This window comes from Meles meles, chromosome 1 (genome assembly GCF_922984935.1).
Source record: "Meles meles chromosome 1, mMelMel3.1 paternal haplotype, whole genome shotgun sequence".
In the NCBI taxonomy this organism is placed as follows: Eukaryota; Metazoa; Chordata; class Mammalia; order Carnivora; family Mustelidae; genus Meles; species Meles meles.
The window spans coordinates 131,901,234-131,926,160 of record NC_060066.1 but is presented as its reverse complement, the minus strand read 5'-3'; the positions used below and the strand labels follow the sequence as shown (position 1 = coordinate 131,926,160).

Below are 24,927 nucleotides of genomic sequence, written 5' to 3'. Positions count from 1 at the left end.
AAACTCTGTGAAAGATTGTATCAGTTATCTCTTTGCCTTAATTGAGGGTTAGGACACCACCACTGAAGCAGTTGAGAATTCATAGGCAAACTATTTAAACACCTAACAGATAGTAGATATTCATTAAATAGTATCTATTAGCATAATGATTATTCTTCATTACTGTTATTATTTAAATTACAAGGGAGGAAATTGCCAAATCTTCCTTAGAACAATATTCAAATATTTAACAAGCCGTGCCTGCTAACATTCACAAGTATGGAACTGATTTCCTATTAGAAAAATGCTCATGGCAGGGGGCGGGGGGGGTGTGCCTCGCTGGCTCAGTCAGTTAAGTGTCTGACCCTTGAGTTCAGCTCAGGTCATGATCTCAGGGTCATGGGATCAAGCCCTGCTTTGGGCTCCATGCTTAGCATGCAGTCTGCTTGTCCCTCCCCTGGCTCTCTCTCTCTCTCAATCTCTCTTTCTCTCAAATAAATAAATAAAACCTTAAAAAAAGAAAAAAGAAAAATGTTCATAGGTGAAAACAAAAGGCTTGGTTTTTGATCCCAAGTCTTGTATGTTCTTGGACTGTCCTCCAGGTCGGAGTTTTCTCAATATTTAAAGGAAAATGTTGCAATACTTTACCAACTTAGGTCACTCTTTTGGTTGTCAAAGGTAGGAAAAATTTAACAAATGTTCAAAGTGAAAACCCAGATCTGCCTATCTCCAGACCCCACTATAATGCTTGGTGTTTTTCTGGATCCTTTCAAGAAAACAGCCCCCACATGTCCTCTCCCCTAATTGCATAAGGCTGAAAACTTGGATTTATTCTTTATACTTCCTATACACAACCAGTCACTCAATTTGCTCTCTTTTCCTTCCTAAAAATACTGATTTCTCATATATGCTTTCTTCTATCTCTACTACCAACTCCAAAGACTAAGCAATCACCACCATTTGTCTGCATTCTCTAAAGTCTCCCTCCAATCCATTCTATAGTGACCAAAGAATGATTTTTCCAGAACGCAAATTGGATCATGTCACCCTTCCTCAAACGATTGTGGCTGGGCTCCCCTTTTCTCTAAAACTAGAAACCCTGCCCACCTTTGCAACCTTCCTTCTCTGTGCTTCCCTTTCTCCGCCTTTTGTTTGAAATAGTGAACTTCACTCTCTTTGGGCACCATATATATCCTCCTTACTGTGATATCTCATCTCAGTATCACTTTTTTACTGGCTTTCTCTGACCCGAGGCTGTTTTTGTTTGTTTGATCACACCAATCCCTGATTCTATTCACCAAAACATCTATTTCTAATGAAATTACACATCTGTTAGCATAATACTTTGGTTGATGTGAATCTCTTCCTTAGAGAGCTTCCTTTTAAGCACTATGAAAGCAGAGATGCTGTCTCTCTCTCTCTTTCTCTCTTTTTTTTTTTCGCTCCCCATTATATTCCCAGTGCCACAGTGAATGGATAGGCTAATGAATGAGCATGTGTCCAGGCCAAGAATTCTCAAATTTTCTGATGTTCCTATATAATTTAAAGTGGCATGCCTCTGAAACATTCTATTTTTACATGAATGACTTTCATGTGTATAATTCTACCCTGTCCCACAAAAATGACACTAATAAGTCACTATTCCATGTATAATTTTTGTGCTCTTTTGCCAGTGGTGATGATAAATTAATCTGATCTATTTGTGGCCATTTTCTCTCTTCACTTGTAGCAAGTAAAACATGTGTATTGTTTGGGGTTAAGTGCATAGGCTCTGGGGGTCAAACAGGGCTGAGGCTTAATGCCAGGCTTCCTGATTTATTCACCGTGAGCTTGAGCAAGCAACTCAGTATAACTAGACCTGCTTCTTTTACCTGCAGAATGAGAACAATAATAACTACAACTCATCATGCTGTTGTGAGGACTGAGTTAATGTAGTAAAGACTACTCCAATAACTCTTACCGTTATTGTATTATATATGATAACATGACAAATTCTTGCTACGGTTCAGTAACCTTGAACTACTCAACTAGACTCTGGGCATCTTTTTTGGAAGCACTTTGAAGCATACATTTGTTAAGCATATATTTGTTGAATAATATTAACCAATCTACAACTATCATTCAACTCATATTTGGTTTGTATTTTCTTAAGCATGAGGATTCTGTTCTCTAACTTTAAAGAAAATATACATGGGATGAGTGTGATAAACAGGATAGGATTTAATTCCTCATTAGAATATAACAGGCCAAACTTTGAGGGCAGTGGAAACTCGGGAAAAATGGGAGAACCAGGTAATCAAGGACACTTCTTGGGCAAGTTGGGACTTGTCTGAGAAAAATCTCAAGTGAAAAAAGGATCTGAATAGTCATCAAAGGTGAGGACCCTGATATCCAGCGCCTTCTCTGCATCATACACTCAACAGTATTTACTATCTATGGGACTTCACTTAAAACTGGAAAGAGCTCTGGGAAGTAGTAAAACAGTTCCCCATTCATTCATTCATTCATCCATCCATCAAGTACTTCTTGAGAATCACCTATCTATGAGACCCCATACTTTGTACTGGGAATATTCCATGAAGAAAACATATAAGTGCCTTCTCCATGCACAGCTTTTATCTGGTAGGTTTGACAGCAAAAAATAAAAATAAAAACAAAAATATCATATGTGGCATATTAAAAGTTGAAACATTCTATGGAGAAAAGTGAATAGGGAATGAGGAAGGGATTCCTTGGGGAGGGAAAGCCATATTAAATACAGGTAAGGGAGGCCTCCCTAGGTTAGAAAAAATGAGAAGCCAAGTGACCTCTTCAAGGTCACATATCCAGCATGTGGCAAAAGCAGGATTCAAACCTAGGTTCATGTGGCTCCCAGACCGCTGTTTTGCTCTCTAACATATACAGAGGAATGGGCATTCTGCTGGGGCAAGCATAAAGTCCGGACAGAACCTGTCTGTGAGGGAAAGGAAATTGGGTTGATATGTGGTATAGGATTCCTCTACAAGGAGAGAAAATACACTTGGCTGGGAAGAGTGCAGCCAGATGACTGATGATTCCAGAAGCCCAGTGGATGTATCTGGGTTTAATGCAGCAGGAATGAAGTTTGTTTTGTTTTGTTTTGTCTTGTTATTAGCAGCGGATTATGTTCCAGAGAGAGGCAGAATGGGAGGTATTTGGAGAAGAGTGTGAAGTGAGAAGGCAGTTAGGAACCCAGAGATAGAAGAAGGAGAAAAAGCACTGATCTTGAAAATCGAGTACAGTCCCACCGTATACATTTTGGTCAGAATGGCCAAGAAATGAAACATGGAGGAGACATTTTGTAGTGGAAATAAACTGGGACCAGATGAATCACCCGGTGTGGGAGATGAACAAGAAGAATGAGTCAAAGGCAGATGCTAGACACTGGGTCTGGGTGACTGGGGGATGTGGATGCCTTTAACGAAGACATGGAGTCTTGGAGTAGGTTAGTGCTCATTTTTTTCTGGAACCATTTCAGAGTTCTGCACATGGTGCAAGATAATTGGAGACACCCCAGGATATTGCCAGCCAGAGCCAGAGGTGCTGCTCAGAATAAATGTCCTCCTTGCCCAGATGAGAAGCCTGGGAACCATCATGGATCAATCCCTCTCCTTCGCCTGTCATCCCCAGTGTGCCATCAAACTCCAAACCTTCCATCTCCACAAACCTCCCGGATATCTTCCCTTTTCTTTGTGCCCATGGAAGCCTGATTTGGGCCATCTTATTTCCCTGGTTCTGCACAACTTGCCCCCTCTATCCTCACCTGGAGTTTCACTTTCCAGCAAACCTATTTTCAAAACACAGATTGTATCATAGAGTAAAGGGGACTGAAAGGAAGCAAACTTTCAGTCATCCATGTGTCCATTCGTTGAACATACACCGTTTCATTTAAAATTTTAAGTCCTTATAAGCTTTAAGGAGGCTGTTATTAGCCTCGTTTAATGAGGAAGAATCTGAGGCTCATAAAGGTACATTGGTAATGGCCCAAATGAGGTAAACTGCATAATGGCATGCACTGAGTAAATAAAGAAGCTGAGATTCAACCAGCTTTTAACTCACTTGAACTCTGACAAGGGCTCTCAAATCCCCTGCCTTACAAAGAAAAAAGCTCAGATCATTGTAAAATACAAGGCCATTCAGGATAATTACCCCTGTGTTCTTCTACTTCCCACTCTTGTCACTCACGCTGGATGACTTGTGCCATTCCACAATGCCACTCCCCCACGTGTGCATGCTGTGCCCAAGCCTACAATACGCTAAGGGCTCCATAAACGCCTATTTAATGAAGCATTTTATATTGCTTTTGCACACTGTGCTCTTTGCCCCTCATTCCTTATGCCCCACTTTAGACCTTCCTGCCTTACGATCCTTTCAAGTTTATGCATCCCCTTTCTGACTGTCCCTAATTCCAGCGGGATCTCCTGAGTCTATGAACTAATATCATCACATTTAACTTTCTATAAAACTCTTTCTATCTTGTGACCTATTTAAGTAGATGGACTGTGTCTTTTTCATGTGATTTAATCCCCAGCACCAAGCACCGTGCCTGGATTCTAACAGGGATTCAGTAAATGTTTCTGTTACGAAGGAAGAGAGGAATGGACTCGTGGAGGGAATAACCTATTATTGTCTGACCCCTGAACCAGACTGTAACTCCCACAGGAGACAGATCATGTTTATCTGAGCCTCCTCGCACCCCCAGTCCTTGACACAGTGCCTGGAACCTGTAGGCACTCACACTCAGAAATGGTCATGCATGAATGCACGAATGTTTGTTGAGTTATTATAGTTAAGGCATTATCTTCATGGGACCTATCATAAGGTCATTTTCCAGGTGTATGAGGATGTCCGAGAGGCCACTGTGGAATGTTCTGAATATACGCAATCAGAGGGGCTCCAGCCCAAGGGAAATCCACGGTCCCGCTCCTTTACCACCTGGTTCTCAGATGAAGAAGTGACTGGGAGGAGACTAGCCTTCTAGATTTGGTCTTGCAAGGGGTCCTGATGTTCACGGGAAGTGAAGACAAGTCGGCAACAGCCACAGGAAGATGAGTAGGAAGACTGATGAGGCAGATGCCAGTGAAGAGGTTCTGGATCCACGCAGCTGGAACCTAGTTACATTTGATGCTAGTGCTTTGAAATTTTTTTATTTTTAATTTTTTTTTCTAATGCTTTGAAGTTTTAACTTTTGGGAGTTCTTCTCTTAGGGTTGATGTAAGGTGTTTGTCTTGTTTTGTTTTGTTTTAAATGTTTTGATCCACTTCATCTGCGGTGAGTGAAAGAAAGGAAAAGGCTCTGGCCCGAGTCTGGGCCCCAGTTTTCCTGGGGCCATAAGATATCTGTGAGAGAGAGGTGGGGGTGAGCCCAAGTCTCCCAGGCACCTAGCAAACCAGAGGGAGTGACATCAGGAAGAAAAGCAGCACAGAGCCCGGGGCAGGGATGAGGTCATCGTCAGCACCCTACCACTGGAGGTTCTACAAAACAGAGCCTGTTTAAAATGCCCGGCACACAAATTGTTAGCTGGAAAGGTTCATGCAAGTTTTTGCTTACTGGTTAGGAACTAGGGAAAGGAGCAGAAGAAGGGAAGTTAAGCATGAGAAGCAATTTAAATGTAATCAAAATGGAAATAAAATGTTTTTTCCTATTATAATGTGTCAAAGCAAAAATATGTTTTGATGTATAGTTTACACATTTTCCATCTGGGTTAAATGTTATATATTCATACTTATAATGGATTGATTATTTCTAAAGCCAGGCTAAAATATATTTTCCAACAACCAAAACCTGTAGTAATATTCCAAGGATATTTTATAAAAGGGATAGAGATAGCATGCTCACTTCATTAGAAATCACTACGAATGCTCTTCATCTCCTGGCAAATTCTGACTTGAGGTGGTATTGTCTTGGAAACCATCCATGGAGTCTTAGTTACTGAAGGGAATGAGTTCATCTCTCAAAGCACGGTGACATGGCGGTTCATGGAGGGTATTACACTGAGGCACTGGGATAATCTGGGATGCTCTAGATACTCTGGGATGAAAAGTGACCCCAGGAAATTTTTAAAATATCCAACTAACCCAGTCTTAAAAACTATCCAAGGAAAACGGAGTGTTTTTGCCCGTTTCCATTTAATATGGAAATATTTTGTTCACCTTTAAGTGTAGAATTTACATATTTTTCACCCCCCAAATTTGACCTTAGGCAGAATAAATGAAGAAGGAGAAAGAAATGAATGACTTAAAATGTACATAGTATCATTTGACACACCACATTTAGGGAAACCTGGCGATTCACAGTTGTATTCTCATTGGTGATTATAGAAGTTACTTAAAAATGCAGCAAAATCCAAATAAATTTGTACTTACCAGAAATACTGCTATAGATATTCCAACCAGAAAGCCTGCTATCACATCTGACCAATGATTTCGATATTCTGCTACTCTGTTGAGTCCAGTAAGAAAGGCCAAACACATTAAACCCAAACATAAAACGGGCTTGGCGAGTCTTGTTCCTTTGGCTTTGATTGTGTTGGTAATGTACATCTGAAACGTTAAATGAAAAATACAACTTTTCATGAAGGTATTTTCTTAATATATATCTGATATACTTGTATATTGTACACACATATATTTACAGACATATCTATACCTACAGGGTTCAAAATAATTAACTGTAGTTATGAATTTTTTGAAGGAACATTCTTAGAAGTAGAATTTTAAAAAGGTGATTATTTAATTTTACTTACCTGATATTTACTAATGGCCAATTCTTATTAATATGAATCACCTAGAAACACTGAGCACTGACATCCCAAGTGATTTTTTAACTTTTAATGTACCTATTGAACTAGTACTATTTAACTATTAATGTACCTATTGCTTTATCTGAATTAACATCTTAGATCACTACTGTTAGAAGGCGCAAACTGATGAAGGCGTATTTGAATGCTTGCATTTTTGTATGCCATATTGGGAGGATGGAGAATTGAGAGCTCAGAACTTGTGACTATAGCTGTAAAAAATAAAATAAAGTTGATTTTCACTGAACAGAGAGTACTCTGAAGAAAGAATTTGAGGTTGAGTGCAGTGACAAGGTTTGCTTTTATGTTGTTTCAGAAATTGTGAAATTACTTTGTTTTAATTAAATTTTATCAGCCAGAATTGAGACAACAAATTCTGAGACAACAAAAAACCTTAACAACAATCAGGGAAAATGTCTCCTTAAAACAAACAATGAACAACAGATACCTACATTTTTGGTGTCTTCACATATGCTAATGAAGAGGATATAGTGCCAGCTGATTGCCTAAATGAAATGTCCCCACCCAGGGAGCCACCACGCTCAAAAATAATTTGGTCTTTCTTCCACTCTGATTTATTCTATTGCTCAGTTGTTGATAATTTAAACTTGTGTTACGACATAAGCAAAGCTGTTGACTGCAAGGGGAATGTGTCAGTTAATATATCAAGTCACTAGTAAAGTAATTATAAAGGAGGTAGCTTTGACAGTCCAATACGTTTTTACAGTATTAATGTCAGTGGGTATCTAACGCTGATGATACGCTCCGAAAAAATACTTAAAAATGCATTTAATCACTTGCCTATTGCACTGTGTTGAATTAAAAAAAAAAAATTGCCTGAGAGATTAAATAAAAAATCAGCACTTAAGTTTTTCCTTCACAGCAGCCATTTCAGAATGCTATGAAATTGAGTAATTATCTCCACCCCCCGCCACACACACACCTTTTTTCCTCCTGGGCCAAGTTTGCAGCCCTGTTAGCTGCCAGAAGAGGATGCATGAATATTTAAACAGCCCATGTGATACAAGGCTTCTATCTATCCAAATCCTAGCCCTTTGCCATCTCTCTCATGTCCCAACAATCTAGGGGGGGAAAATAAATGCTGAATTGTTTCACCTTTGGCCGTGATGTTGGGAGCTGGGGCTGGGTACTCTAAGCCTGGGCGTGGCAGAGCTGAATAATTTCAGTGACGAAGGATAAGTAGACATGAGGGGGAAAACAAGAAGAGATGAGAGAGAGAGAGAATGATGTTTCTGCCATTCCGAGAGAAGGTGTTAAAGAGCTCTGCCCAACAAATAACAAGGCAGGGATATCACACCATTTCAGGTTGCCACGGATGCATGTAATGGAGTAATTCCTTATCTGACTAGTGCCTATGAATAAGGAGTGAAATTTGGGCTGCTCGTGAGGTTTTCTTTAACACAGCTATAACGTTGATTAATTCTGGCCTTTGCATTTCTTCACATCTGTCAGAACTCTAAACATACCCTGTCCTTATTAAGAGAAAATAAATGTGGGATGATAATTGAAGAGTATTAATATTACTAATATTCATTACAGCTATGATTTAGTGAGTGATCGCTGTTCAAGGCAATGTTCTAAGTCTCTTATGTTAATTACCTTATTAAAGTCTCAAAATAGCCATATAAGTCAGATCTCATCATTACCTTCATTTTGTAGATGAAAAAAACTGAATCAAGGTAAAGCTCATTATGAAGAAAACACAATTTGGCTGTTGGGAGTGGTACTGTTGAAAATGGAAAGACGTAAATGAGAAGTAAAGCACCTCTTAATCTCTCCTCTTTCTTCATTGATTTCTTGCATGGAGAAAACGGCCAATGGACATAAGCTGAGTATCAGCGAATACAAGAGAGTTGAAATCAGAGGAGAAACAAGGCTGCCATAATATCATAGGGTGAAGCCACATTTATTCTCTGCTATTAGGGAGAAATAAGAAGTAACGGAAGTATGGTCTCTCTCTGTGTGGACAATCTCTCACAGAATCTATCTGGTTTTGGAAAGCATTTGTCTTCCCCCCTCATCCTCAAAGGGCATCTCAGATACTTGTCCCAGTTGTGCAGATTTAGAGTAATCTACAAGCTTGGGTGATGACTCTGAGGTTTCTTTTGAGTGTTTGCTCCAGTTGCTCTAATGACCCAAACACTGGTTATAAGGGCTGCAAAGATGTAGTCCGGCTACAGTGCAGACTCATGAAAAAGCTTCTGTATGAGGAATAGCCTGGGATTTGGCTCTTCCTCCACCAGATCCCCACTTAATGTCCAGACCCAGAAAGGAAGATGATTGAATTTTAAGGGTTATGGAAAAAGAGAGACATTTGTTCAAATACATTCGACTTTAAGGTGGATCATAGCATGTTTTGTAATATATTTTTCTAGAGCATAATCAGTTCGCATGGATGTCACAAAAGAAAAATTAGAGAGTTTTCACTTATACTCGACAACTCTTGGGTACTTTATGAATATAAGTGCCTTTTAACCAGTCTAATTGTGTTATTCTTACAGAAAGTCTATTATTCCTAATTTGCAGGAGAGGATATTACGGCATAAGAATCTATTAAGCAAGTTGGATACAGTACAGAAATTGATTATTTATGCTCTCTTGGTTTTTAATTCACTTATGAAACCATCTAGGTTAACCAGATGTCAAAATGTAGCTAAAATAAAACAAACAGAAGAGTGTATGATTTGAGCAAGATCATATCCACTCAGTCCTCAAGGGTCAGTGGATGCTCACTACCTTCCAGAACCCTCTCATTATTTAACCTCTGTTAGCCGTCCCTGTTCACCCATTCATTCTGTGAGCATTTATCAGCACAAACATGCAGAAACCAAAGCTGACTGGCCGCTGTCCACTAACTGTCTGGTATATATTCTACACTTTTCTTCTTGTTTATACAAATATATACAGCAACTAACATACACATAGAGGGGTTTTGCTTACTTGTTTGCTTTTACTAAAGTGTAATCACCATGCCCATGTTATTCAGAAGCGTGAATTGATTCACCTGTGATAATAAACATCCATCTGCTGGGTAAGTTGAGAAAGCACCGTATGATTTTAAAATACTAACTGTGTAAGTAAATAAAAATAAAAACAAACATTTGTGTTTGTTAAGCACTTACTATACACCTGAAACTGTTTCTCCAAGAGGAGACATCTAAAGTGAGATCCAGGAAAAGGAGTCCGAGAGTTCCCAGCAAAGGGAAGTGGTGGAGGAATGACTACTCAGTTCTGTCAAATGCTTTTCCTGCGGCTACTGAGATGATTATATTGTTTTATGCTTTTGCCACACAAATTGTCTGGTACATGTATTTGTTTACTTGCTATTGTCTTTCTCCTCCGTGTCTATCTCACAGTGCCTGGAGCAATACCTGGTACAGGGCAGGCACCTATGATGGGAAGAAGACAGCTCCCTAACGATGCCCACGCACCAATCCTACGAAACAGAAGAAGGGCATCACAAGCCAAAGAATTCACACAGACCCTAGAAGCTGCGAAAATCCAAGAATGAATCTCCCCTAGAGCCTCCAGAAGGGAGGCTGCAACTGGGCTGACCCTTGATTTTATCCTAGTGAGACCATGTTGGATTTCAGAACAGCAGAACGGCAAGATAGTAAACTTGGGTTATTTTAAGCCACCAGGTTTGTGGTAATCTGTCATGGTGTTAAAAGAAAACCACTACCTTCAACTAATATGGGCTCAGTGTGTGAATAATGAAACATTCTGGGATTTGTAAAACTGGTCCAATGGAGGAGGTAACTGTGGCCTAGTGATTAGCGCATCCACTTTGCAATCAGTAAGACCTGGTTTTGTTCTTAGCTCTGCCGCTCATGTAGACAAGTTATCCAATGTTTAAGCCTCGGTCTCCTTATGTATAAAATGTATATGATCACGAAAGCATCACCGCACAGTACTGGAAGGACTGAACACACAATATAGGGGAAGTTCTCAGTACAGAGCTTGGCCCACAGCAAGTGCCCGGTAACTGCAAGGGTTAAGTCAGCGCCAGGGCAAAGAACACGGAAGTCCAGGACCTACGGTGCTTCATGACCATGAAGATGGCGCCTGGTGAGTGGGGGTCATTAGGTGTGTGGTGGCATCATGGTCGAGCATGTGGAGCACTTGGTTCCTTCTCTTGTTTCTAGGCTCCTTTCACCTTTTCCTTATGCCATTTTGCAGCTTTTGTTTTCTTTCTTCTAAGTTCTCTGTCTAAAGACAGCCACTAATTGTTTATTTGCAGTTTGTCTGTTGCCCTCTACTCTTATCCTTTGCCTCTTCTTTCCTACAGACAAAATGACCTCAATTCCACCCATCAGTTTGGAAATAACTCAGTGACCAGATCCCTCAGCAACATGACATTCTGGTACTTTTGACATACTGTAGTCCTCCTCCCAAAATGTAGAGTCCAAAACAGAGATATGGTCAGGGGCGCATATCTCCTGACCAGGTCAGGGTACGACTTACTTTTCTGGATTGCACCTTATGGACTTACTCATGGATCTGTATATTGTAATTTGGTTAGGAATGGATCATCTTTAAGCTGATTTCCAGGTTTTAACTATTTTGATTAATACAGCCTAAAAAAGGAATAGGTTTTTTGGTTTTTTGGTTTTTTTTTTCAATAACTACATAGCAGTACTGCTCAGAGTGTTTGTGACTTCCTCTCATGGAGTGATGGCCTAGCAAGTTCCCCTACTTTGGACTCCCAGGATTCCTCAAAAAATCAAACTTCTTATTTGTTTTCAAATTAATATTTCACACTGTCAACACCATTTTGAACTTTTATGATGATCTCTATTATCTTTGTTCTTTCTCTGAGCTTCTTGTTAGCTCTATTTAGCATCAAAGATAGAACTTCATGGCACTCTAGTAGAGATTTATTTGCAAATTGGTATGGACACACTGAGCACTATCATTTAGGTTCATTTATTTAGCCAGCTTCACAGTGTCCTGAAAGTCTTACTGTTGTATCCATACTTATTTACATTCATAGATTTGTCAAACAGCAATGTAAAGGTGTCTGATAAGGAGTGTAACAGAATGGTGATGGGAGGTAATACAACAGAGGAAAGACCATAGACTTTGTACCAGACAGATTTGTGTTCACATAATTCAGACCTTTCAGGGCTGTGAGTGGGGAGTGCAATAAACAGTAGTATATTGAAGTCATAAATTTTATATACTGCAATCTAGATTGTATAAAGCATGCAGCTACTTTATTTTCCATAACTGGTCTAAACTCCATCATGAGCATCCATCCAAGACTGAACAGGAAGAGAATAGAGGCGGGGGGAATGTTTAATAAACTGTCAGTTGTTTTCTCAATTTCTCACTCTTCCTTTTCTGGCAAAATTGCACTGGAGTCCAGCTGGCAGTCTGCCCATGTGGGGAGGCAACCTCAGAGCAGTCTGGCCTCTTCATTTCTGCTGGCTTCCACAGCCCTGTGCTTTCTCCCGCGTGGTCTCCCCTGGTTGCGCTGCTGACAATCACTGTTGAATGTCCTTGTGAACCCATGCTGACTCGTTCCATTCTAGGCTCACATGCTATAAAATTCCTCTGAATCTCCCGCACATCTTCCTGCCAGCCCCAGGTACCAGGTACGCTGCCTGTCTTCTCCAGCTCTGTTGTAGGGTCCCCTGGTTTCCATTACACTCATCTCTGCTGCCTGCCCTACCTGCTCTTGGGGTGCCCTGAGGCTGAATTCTTCCAATTGCAAGACAGAAATGAGGTAAAGCCCATTTCTCTTCTGCTTTCTCTTCAACTTCTCTGCAGTTTCTATTATCTGGTGACTAATTTCCTTCTCAGAGTTTCTAACTCAGGGTGCTCAGTCAGATGATCACATCTGCCATTCTGGTCTTTGCTCTCCTCCAATCTTCCCACTTCCTAGGCCCAGAAATGCACCTTCTCCTCCCTTAGGTTGACGGTTCCACCTCTTACATTAGACCCTGTGTTCTCTATGTTACTGGCTCATGATAGTCAAATCTTTAACTTTTGCTTTTGGTATGTAAAGGTAGTTTTGGGATTTAGAAATTCCCATTCTCTTTTGACAAAAAGAGATTTGATTATTAAAACCTAAATAGTGTCTTCCTTTTTGATAGATACTGACTCATCTCTTTCCTACCCACCCTTAACTGAGGTATAATTTGCAAATAAAAATGTATATACTTAATGTATACAACTTGACGTTTTGATATATATATACATTGTTAAGTAATCACCACAATCAAACTAACTAATATATCCATTTCTTCACAGAGTTACCATTTTGTGTGTATGTGTGTGAGACCATTTAGGATATACCTGCTCTCTTAACAAATTTTAAGTATGCAATACAGTATTGTTAACTATAGTCACATTGCTGAACACTAAATCTCTGTGAGGTAAATATATTATATATACAATGGAATACTATTCTGCCTTAAAAAAAAAAAAAAGGAAACGCTACTATTTTTGACAACATGGATGAACCTGAAGGACATTATGGTAAGTGAAATATCCAGGCACAGAAAGAAAAAACTGCATGATCTCTCTATGTGGATTCTAAAATAGTCAAATTCACAGAAGCAGAGACTAGAGAGTGGTGGTTTCCAGGAACTGGGGGAAAGGGAGATGGGGAGATGTCAGCCCTTCTTTTATGGCCCACCCTTCTCTAAGGCAAACGAATAACAGATAAGAAATCCTAGAGCTATGTTGTTCAATGGTAGCCACTAGCTAGTACAGCAACTGACCATTTGAAATGTAGTTAGTGGAAACAAGGGATTCAATTTTTTAATTTTAGTTAACCTTTAGTTAATTCAAATTTCAAAACTAGTATTTGACTTGATTATTAGAAACATTTTAAATATGTTTGGAACAAATTAGGTATGTGTGTCTAGTTTTTACACTGTGAATTCGATGAAACCTAAATACAGATAAAGTATTTCAGCTGAAAATTTAGTTCCCATCTGAGATGTAACGCAAGTGTCAGATAAACACACTGGATTTCAAAAACTTTGCCAAGGAATGCAAAATTAATAATTTTATGTTGATACATGTTGAATTGGTAATATTCTAGATCTATTCAGTCATATGAAATATATTTTAAAATTAATCTCACCATTTTTTAAGCTTCTTTAATGTGACTACTGAAAAATTAAAAAACATATATGTGGCTCATTTTATGTTTCTATTGGATAATCTAAATAATCTATTTGGTAATGCTGACCTAAATAAGAGCATCATGATAGAAAGGGAATGAAAAATATATCAGTTAATTGGGAAAACAATTGCATGCATTTCACCATTTATTGCTATTTTGTTATTTATTATATTGGTTGGAGTTGGGCATTGAACCTAAAAGCATTTTTTAGGGTACCTGGGCTTTATCAGAGAACAGTTATCTATATCTTTATATCTATATTTATCTTTTACATCTATTCACATTACAGTTTAAGTAACACATAATGTGATAAAGTGATATTTTGGACTTTGAATTTTCAGAGCCAGTCTACTTTTTTCAGGTTCTAATGATCATAACATCTACTTTTTAACGTTTGACTTCATCAAAGTTAAACATTTGTTTTGTATTTTACTGAAAGCCGTTCGGTGCTCAGGAGATTCCACATGTAGTTACTGTAAACCAAGAGGAAAAGCTCAAAATATGAGTTAAATATTCTGGGTTAAAACGTCAACCCACCTTTCATTAGTTCTGTGATGTTGGCCAAATTACTTATCTGTGTCTTATTTTTATAACATTTATAAAATTAAAATGGCAATAATAGTTTGTGGGATTTGGCTCAAGAAATTACACAAGGAATACAAATTTTGGCACCAGGAAGATTTTTGTTTATTTTGTTATTTGAATCCACCAAAGGGATTAAAAAGAGATTATTTAGACTAAAACTATATATTTTCTGGGAGAACTAATAAAATCAATTGCCTGGCATGTGGGCATGGGGGCAAAGGTCCTTAAGCATATTGTAGCTAAAAAATGGAGGGAAGTCATCCATTTCCTTACAATATACTTTGTGGGTCCCTAACAAAAGATTACATAATCATGAACACAGAATTTATCATGTAGTTGATGTCCTTGAATGGGCAACAGTAGGGAGTCACAAATGTGATGTGAGTAACAACACCCTCAGTGTTCAGGACCAGCTGGTACGTGCAGTTAAGATCTGAATATGCTCAGTGACTCAGCTGCCCTCAGCACAATGGCCAATTGATGGTTTGGTTGTAAATAACAGCTCCTTCATCACTGACACATTTACCTTATCCCTGAAGTGCAGCCGTGGCTGATTTAACATGGAGCCCATTTCTCTCCAGTGTGACCCCCCCATATCCCGAGAAATGTATTGTATGCGTGGCCCTTCATCCCTCAGCTAGCAAAATAAAAACACTTTGACTTGACATTTTCTCCGTCTAAAATCAAGAACCACACACAGTCACCATTTAACATTTGTTTTCCATACACCAGATAAAAAGTAAAATAATATTTAGATAAAGATAGACTGTTATATATAAAAAAAAAGATAAGCTGTTATCTTTTTTTCTGATTGTGATACAAGGTAAATAAAAGCTTCGTGCCAGCTGAAGAGTTACATGCAAGCAAAAGATACTTGATTCCTATGATTTTATGAACTCTGTCATTTCTAAGATTTAAAGTTTGCTGATTAACAAGTAAGGAACTAAAATTAATATGTAAGAGATGGATCTGGAGATCTTTAAATACTACACAAATGTGCATTTGACTGCTAGACGAATTTAGGAATCAGTTTTAGTTTAACTTAAAGGCAAACGAAGAAAATACAACACGCAAAGCTATTAAAATACCCAAGTTAAATGTCAGGGACAAGAAATCAGTGGTAAAATGGCAAAAGCACATCTCAACTATCTCTGCCTAATCCTCAAAACTGTTTGAATTTGTGGATAAGCGGGGGTTCACATTTTCTCTCTGACTTTCCTCAGTTCAGGAAAGAAACTATAATTAATGAGAGTGTAATTAATCACAGACATGATCTCTGTAGGATATGCACTATATATCTCCATAAAACATATAGATTCAGAAAAAATTTAAATATTAAGAACTGGGTTCATTCACATCTTGAGATATCACCTTAAATTATTCAATAACAGGAAAAACTCATAGCTTAAAATGATCAATGTCCTATCACAATGAGGAAGAGAAACGTGTGCCCCAGGGCACACACACATAACATACACAGAGTCTCGTAGTAGTAGTAGTAGTCACTGTGGCCATAAATGAACTGAGAATGTATATATATATACACATATATATATACGTATATGTAGTAGTCACTGTGGCCATAAATGAACTGAGAATGTATATATATACGCATATATATATATGTATATATATGTGTATATATATACGCATATATATATGTATATATATGTATATATATGCGTATATATATATGTGCGTATATATATATGCGTATATATATATGTGTGTATATATATATATATATATATATATAGGTTTGCAACTGGCAGCAAAGTACTTTATCAATTTTACACTAATTTCAGTAAACATCATAAATATCAGAAATATTAACCACAGCTTGACATTTTGAGGTACTGAATGGTATGCTCATAGGATATCGCTGACCTCATTCCTAATGCTCACCTGGGACTAAATCACAGGGGTGAGATTTCCTGGTTCGTCATCTGGGGGTCTCAGGAGGTCCCTTCTCTCCCCTGTTTCAGGGTTGGAGATTTCCCTCCCCCACTTCCTCAATTTTCATTTAACTAAAAAAGTTGCCTAGATTCACCCCCCCCCCCCCCAAATCATACTCTAACCTGGTTTTCAGCTTTCACCTTACTACCCCTCAAGACACAGAAGGAAAGTGGAAAGCATGAGCCCCAGTGTTTGGTCACTTTTCTCCCACACTCTCCAGCTTCTACCCTTCATTCCAAGACATTCTGGGTTTGGGGCAAACAAGTTGGCAGATGTCAGAAGATCCCTCTCTCCCAGGTGCCTGCCCTGTATCTCAAATCACATTCTCAACCTCCATCCCAGTTGTTGGGGGAATGATCTCTTTTCCATTTCGCTACTGAGCATTTGGTCTCATAAGTAGTACTGGGAAATGACATCATTTTTGTTCTGAAACAATATATCTTTTTCTCTTTTGCTAGTTTATGAGAGATAGAAATGCCTTTTCTTCTTTGTCACCTCAGTGGCTGGTATGATTGACTCTCAATAGCTACTTAATCAAAATGAAAGTTAAAATTTACTGAGTGCTTACCGTGCATCCAAGACTATGCCAAGGCTGTATGTGTAATTATGTAACCTAAATAATCCCATGGCATGGGAACTTAACAGGACGGGTAAGAAAGACATAGATGGTTAAGTAACTTGTCCATGGACTTAGGCCTACTAGTAATGAAGCAGGGTTCTGAACTCAAGCAGCCTAACTATGAAGTCCGTGCTCTGACTGCCACAGACTGTATGAATAGAGAGGTCTCTGCCTCAGTCTGTGGGGGGCGGGTGGGGCTCGAGGAGTTCTTTGAACAGAGGTGAGAGCGTGTACAAAGGAGACACAGGGGAACTGAAAATAACTCCAAGTGTCAGACAGAAGGCTGTGTGGGTGGAGGTGTGGGGGAGGCCTGGGAGGGACTGCCGAGAGGGGAGAGGCAGAAAACTAAGATAAAGAGGTTAACAGGGGCCAGGTTACCAAAGCATTTGTGGGTCAAGTGAGGGAGTTTGGATTTTTAGTAAAAGGAAAATGGAGAGCCCTTACGGGGACAGGAGGAAATGACAGGAGCAGATTTGAGTTTCAAAGTGTCACTGGCTGAAGTGGTTCCAGGTGTTGGGTGGTCATGTCCTGAACTGCAGTTATGAACAGATTAGATAAATAATTAGGAAGTTGATTTGGCAAGACTCATTAGTTAATAAGATGTGTGTGTGTGTGTGTGTGTGTGCGCGCGCGCATGCGCGCACACGCAGACATGCATGTGCATTTGAACGGATGGTCTGAACTGAGTGGAGACTGGTGGTGGTGGAAAATAAGGTGAGTAAGGAACAAAGTATAACTGGTCCCAAGACTCAAGAGCTGGCAGAAAAGCTCCCAGTGAGGAAATCTAGCTACCCACCTGGAGGGGCAATGATGTTCACATATACACCAAGACTCAAAACGCTTTACCTGTTTTCTCATGGAAACAGTGTGCTCCATCGCAGTCCTACAGGACTATTAGCACTATATGCTAAGTACATTAATGAGTTAAACAGACTTTCGAAGGCTGACATAGGTACTGAAACTCCATGTACGACACAGCTGCTAACGTGCACATCAGCACAGGGGCTGGGTACATAAGAGTTGGGAATATAGGAAGCACTGAATGAATGAATGAACATGCTGCTTTTGAACCTAGATTTGTGTCTATATTACACTGATAACATCTAACTAGAAAAAATATATACAAATTCCACAAATATTATTCCATAAATAACTCTGTGTCTTTTATACCTCAGATGTATTTTAGCTATTTTTTTGAAGTATGTAGTAGTTTTTATATTTCAGAAATAATATCTAAGTAGCTCTTTCTCAGAATACTATGGGTTTTCTGAAAAATTAATGGCTCTTGTAAAAGAATCTACTTTTTTTCCTATCTTCACCTTGTAGGAAGCATCTGCATTTGGTGGCCGTAGTGAGGGGGTCATGCCTCGGGTGGACTCAGAGCATCTGACTTCTAGTCCTAGAAGACTGTCCAGTAGACTGGAGATCTGACATTGGTGAATGACACATCCCCTCTGAGACTTAGTTGCATCATTGGTCAAATGTAAAAAGTAGCGATGCAATCCTTTACTGTTGTGAAGTATTCCAGAATTCAGAATATTTTCAGATTTTGGAAAGTTAAAGTGATGCATGTTCTTCTCATTACAGGACACCCTCAACTGGTTCAAATGCCACACCCCACAATGAAACATACTCACATTCCTACATTTAAATGTATGGATACTTACACAAGGAGAATACATAAGCCTGTAAGTAGCTTCACATTAATTCACCGAATTAATTCACAGAAGATCAGGTTTGCCATTAAAAAGGTTCAAGTCTGATCACCAATTCCAATGAGAGAGTAGCAGGGAGTAAGCAGGGAGATTCTTCCACACCAGTAATAAGAATTCCCCAGACACCGAGTGTCCTAGAACTCAATTCAATTCTGACACTATCTACCCGAAGATAGCACCAGATTCCACAGGTTAAGGGCTCAAGACTGCCTCTCCCCACCACTTCGGGACACAAATTGCAGCTCCGTTTACAACCCATGCTTCTGACCTACTGGCTGCAGGGTGGAGATTCCGATGACTCCCCAGCTTCTTGGGTTTGATCAACTTGCTAGAGTGGCTCCCAGAACTGACAGAAACATTTCACTTGCTACATCACTGATTTATTATAAAAGGTTATAGCAGCCAGATGGAAGAGTTACACAGGGCAAAGTATGGGAAAAGGCATGGAGCTTCCATTCCCTCTCCAGGCTCACCTCTCTCCCCAAGTCTCCATGCGTTCATCAATCCAGAAGCTCACTGAGCCCCTTTTGGGTTTTTAATGTAGGTTTCATTACAGAGGCATGGATGATTAAATCACTGCCCAGGGTAAGGACTAGGAAGTCAGGGATGGGACTGAAAGTTTTAACCCTTTGATCATGGGGTTTGCTCCCTTGGCAACCCAGTCCTCTTCCTTGGGTTACCTGGGGCTTTCCAAAGGTCATCTTATTAACATAACAAAGACACATTTATCACTCTCGTCACAAGAAATTCCAAGGGTTTTCAGAGCTGTGGGCCAGAACTGTGGATGAAGACCAAATATATATGTGCTATATAAATCACAAAATCACAGCCACCCAAAAAACACACATTTTGAGGCATGCAGTAAAGAGAGCAAAGGCACCAAGGGGTACAGCGTAAGGCCTGCTCTCAGAAGAGTGATTAGATGTCTCTGGATAAAGTTCAAGAATTATGTTGAGAAAACTAATTTTCTCAAAAATTGGCTTTGAAACCAATGTGAAGGAATGTGTTACTGAACCTGAAGGGAGAAGATCCGTATCATAGGTGCTTAGAGGAAGATACACCTGGCTGGTGGGACAGCAGAGGCTACCAGGAAGAAGGAAGACAGAAGGCAGGGATGCTTGGCTCTCGCTACTTCAGCGGAATAAGGGGCATGAAATCTGGAAACAGGAGACATGGAAATCTGACCATACTCAGGAGATAAACTCCAATGGCAGCATGAGAGACAACAGATTATTTCACAGGCACGTTTCCTGAACTCTTTTGGTTTGCTGGGGCTTGGAACTTGCCCAGCAAGAGGACATAGCTGAGGGGCAGAGGAAGGAGTAGGCAGGTAGGCGGAGTGTGCTTATAGATGGACAAGAGCTGGTGCCTGGCAAGCCTGTTATCCCCCAGGGCAAACATGGCAGCGAAGGGAAGACAGGCTATATGTTTCTGGGTAAGCAAGAAAAGATTTCCTAGAATACTATTAAAACACACTATATGCCAGAAAAAGTTAAGTAAAAGTTTAAAATAATGTCAGGCTCAAGAAAAGGAAAGACATGTGGATGGAATTCATTGATTTATTCCCTTTTCATTTTCTTTTTTAAAGACTGTATTTATTTATTTTAGAGATAGAGAGAGAAGGCGAGGGGAAGAGCAGACTCCGTGGTCAGCACAGAGCTGGACCTGGGGCTTGATCCCACACCCCTGAGATCACAACCTGAACTGAAACCAAGAATTGGATGATCAACAGACTGAGCCACTTCCCTTATTCATTTTCAATTAACATTTATTGTTAATTTACTTTACTGCATTGTAGACAATGTGCTTGGGCTAGGGATCATTATAGATCATTCTAATACAAGTCAATAGTAAGAATTATTGAGGTATGGGTACAGGGGCACAAATCAAAGAAAGCAAAATAGAAGTCGACTTGATCACCAGTTTTTCTAGGCCCTGACTATGAAATGACATGTATGACCTTTTGCTTGCCTTGAGGAAAACTGAAGCAACAACCCAGATCGGGGGGAAGAGCCAGGCAGGTTCCTGTGGGGGCTTTTTGTAATACCGAAAGATAGGACAAGAAAGGGGGGAGGAAGAGAGTTTAAGGCAGGGAAAGAGAGAGGATACCTCATGCAAAGAGAAGGTTCCAAGTTCCTTTAGCCAAAGAGCAAGTTCGGTAATATGAATGAGCCAAGACGACTGAGTAAAGAAAAAGCCAACAGTGAGGGAGATTGAGGTGAATGGACTCAGTCTTATGTTATGAAGACAATGAATCAAGGGGACTGAGGCCAACAGAAGAGAACACCTGTCTTCTAGAGTGGGGAGCCACGCTCGGTGCCAGTCATTGTTATTGGTGAATATAAATCCAGGGCTACCACAGCACTAGCGTTTCAAAACTAAGTAGATATATTGCTCTGATAGGGAATTCTCCAACTAAAAAGTTGGGGGAAATAATCACATTTTTAAAAATACACTACACAGATACAGATCCATCTGCTAGTTGGAATAGTCACGTGCCCCTAGTTCATATCCCTAAATGGGCAAGTGAGAGTGAGGAGAGCTCAGAGTGGGGACGAGTCGCTAACTCCACTGCGCTCAGAATAAAGCTCCAACTTTTACTGATGCAGAAGGGCCTCTCCAACATGACCTTTTCTTGTTTCTCCAGCTTCATCTTCTCCTTCCCTTCCCAGAGGCTGTGCTTTCACCATGGCAAACGGCTTGTAATCCTCACCATATGCTCTGCCATTCCACCTCTCTGAGTCCTTGCAGTAGGTTGAATCATGACCCCTAAAAAGATATGTCCAAGTCCTAATCCCTGAAACCTGTGAATGTTACCTTATTTGGAAAAGGGGGTGTTTGTAGATGTTATTAAGTCAAGAGTCTTGAGATAAGACCAGCGTCTTCATAAGAAGAGCCAACACGGGTAGATGAGAAAGGGATAAACACAGGAAAAGGCTGTGTGGTCACGGACATAGACATGGAAGTAAGCTGTCACACACCAAGAAAAGCCTAGAGCCATCAGAAGCTAAAAGATGCAAGGAAGCATTCTCCCCTGGAGACTCCAAAGGGAGCACGGTCCTGCTGACCACCTTGTTTCAGACTTCTGGCTGCCAGAACTGTGAGAGAATGGATTTCTGCTGTTTTAAACCCCCCAAGTTTGTGGAGATTTTAGTATGGCAGTCATAGGAAACTTACACACTCCTCAACCACCTACCGTCTTTGCCTGGCTCTCTTTCCCTGAGAAATCACTTCTGTTACCTGGAAACCTTCTGGCCACCCCACTACTCTAAATCCATTTCTATGAAAGCAATTAGTACACATTTTATTGGTAGTGTGGGGTACTCTGTTGGTTATGGACTGAACTGTGTCCCCTCAAAATTTTTATGTTGAAGCCCTAACCACCAACATGTGATGATGTTTAGAAATAGGGCCTTTAGGGAGATAACTAAGATTAAATGAGGTTTAAAGATGGGGCCCTAGCTGACAGGACTGGTGTCCTTATAAGAAGAGAAAGAGATACCAGAGAGTTCTCCCTCCACACAGCACAGAAAAAAGACTATATGAGGACACAGGAAGGAGGTATTTGTCTGCAACTACCTTGAGGTCTTACAGAGAGGACTTACCAGCCACCAGCCCTGATGGCACCTTGATCTTGCACTTTTGGTGTCTAGAATTCAGAGAAAATAAGTTTCTTCCATTTAAGCCATCCAGTCTATGGTATTTTGTTATGGCAGCCCTAGAAGATTAACCCCTCACCTTCCAGCCCCATCCAAGTGTTAAGCATGCACCCTGAGATCAGGGACTGAGTGTCATTGTCTCTGAATCTTCAAAACACCAGAGGTGCCCAAATGGATTGATACATAATTGAATGAGTGGCTATTTTCAGTATTTTGGAATTAAACCAATTTATAACAGTTTGATTTTTTTAATCTAAAGTTTTCTTTGAAATGTGGTACACACATTGTAAATTGAGATAAAAATGGAGTGAATGAAGATTTTTTATTTTGAGCTCTTCTGGACATTTCTTATCAGATATTAAGATAATTGATGACATTGACAATTACTGAAACACTCAATCTAGGTCTGTGAATTTAAAGGAAAAGATAAAAGGTCACTGCTTAAAAAGATAAAAGGTCACTGAGAATTGTGTGACCACCAGGTCAATACAAGTCAATGTTGTGAGGTGTCTGATAAAACAACAAACTAGGCAAACCGAACCAAATAAAGAAAACTTAAGGCACTCTTATGTTTATTAGCGTTGGGTCAAATTTTGAGGTGTTTGTGTAAATATCAGATCTGTGACATCTCTTAATAACTATATTTGTAAAGTACTTTAAGGTCATAGAATTATAGAATTACAAAAGAAGGAAGTTTATAGAAAATACAGATGCCTCGAAACTATTTCATGAATTCTTAAGAAATTCACAGAGGAGTTTCTAGAGCATTTATGAGGACAGAGGTGGGGAAGAAGGGTGGATTACATGATTAGATGTTACCAGGACTGATTATCTAATTTTCGGAGTCTCATGTAAAATGCAAATGTGAAGCCCCTTGTTGGGAAATCATTAAGCATGTCGAGAGGGTGACAGCTGAGCATTAAATCAAGTGTGGGGCCTGCCTGAGCATGGGGCCTGTGTGAAAACACAGCTTATACACTCGTGAAACTGGCTCTCTGTGTTATGATTCCCAGTTTAGAAAGTTACTTGGATTACAATGGGCAAAAAGATAGGCTATTAGGAAAATTGTATCGATAATCCAAGCAAGGGATGATGATGAGAGTCTGAACCAAGTTCATAGAAGTGGGAGTAAAGTGATCAGGCTAAAGTAATACCTCCTAGGACTGTCTAATGTTCCTATTTAATTTCCTCTATGTTATTTATATTCATAAATGACTCCAAAGTTATAATCAACGCCGCAGAGCTCCTAGAAAGAAAAGTACCCAATAAGAAAATTTTATGGAATAGGAAAAATCAATTACAGACTGAGTTAAAAGGCCCTATGATTCTCTGTTAAAGAAACGGCCCAGATGAATTAGTGGGCAGCACTGTAAGTTAAAGGTAATAGCGATGAATGTATAAGGCACTTAAATACAAGAAATATGCCTGATTTATGTGTAGTGGCTTCCTTTAGTGTTTCTTACCTGATGAATGCACTGAGATTTCTGGCTCACGCCAAGAAGCCAATAGCTCTAGAACACAGCATTATGCTATTGCCATGTGAGTAGCAAGGGACCATGATATGAGTCAAAACTGAACTCCTGGGACACTGCAGAGATGTTAGCCGCACAGACCCAAGGTTAAGAGAACTCGAATTCTGCACTGTCAGTGCTCCAGGGGGTATATTTCAGTTACTGGGGAGACCGTGGAAGGCAGTAGTTTAAAGCACAGTTGAGAGGCATTCTGGATTCAGATCCTGGCTCTAGCACATACCGGCTGTGTGACTCTGAGCGAGTTATTAAACTTCTCTGAGTCCCAGTTTTCTCATCTTTAATTTGTGGACTGTCACAGTATGTGTGGCGTACAAACGTAGGGACTGAGCCAGATAATAAAGTACTTAGCACAGTACTGGCGCACATAGTAAAAGGATGTTACTTATTATTCAGCTGTTCATACAAATACAGGTTCCCTCTGTTAGGGAAAATCAGAGTCAAAAGGGTCTTTGGTTTTAGGGCTGTTTAGAGTGTATAAGGCCTATTCTAGAATTGGCTGCTGGAGGGTCCAAAGGAGGTCTTTGCAGGGTGGTAAGAATACGACCAGGAACAGCCATAGATGCAGCTAGGGACAGGGACCTCACCAGCCAGATCTCTGTGAATCCAGTCCAGCTGTCTCCGTGCCCAAGGGAGGCTACCGGGAACTGGGATCAGTTATCGGTGTGCAGCAGGACCTGTCCACCCTCAGAATGTGCATGGATCCCATTCAGGCATCATCTGTAGTTACAAGACTTTTATATAACCATATATAAAGGTTATATGATTAAAACCTTTGATCAGTTGTGATTAAAGGTTTTCCCAGCTGAGGACAGAGTGGCAAAGAGCCTCAGTGGGATGGCCCATGGGCCTTATATAAATGCCAAGCAGTGTCCTCATTTCTTTCTTGGCTCTAATAAAATTGCCAGA

The 24,927-nt window shown here is 39.9% G+C and overlaps 1 protein-coding gene across 2 annotated transcripts in view; it reads right to left on the bottom strand.

The window, feature by feature from the left end:
• Nucleotides 1–24,927, bottom strand: part of PLPPR5 (phospholipid phosphatase related 5) — a 119,720-nt gene that overhangs the window by 35,622 nt on the left and 59,171 nt on the right. For both annotated transcript variants that reach the window (XM_045998047.1, XM_045998125.1), the window contains exon 4: nucleotides 6,363–6,539. In XM_045998047.1, the coding sequence (XP_045854003.1) occupies nucleotides 6,363–6,539 (177 nt within the window). The remainder of the gene's footprint in view (nucleotides 1–6,362; nucleotides 6,540–24,927) is intronic.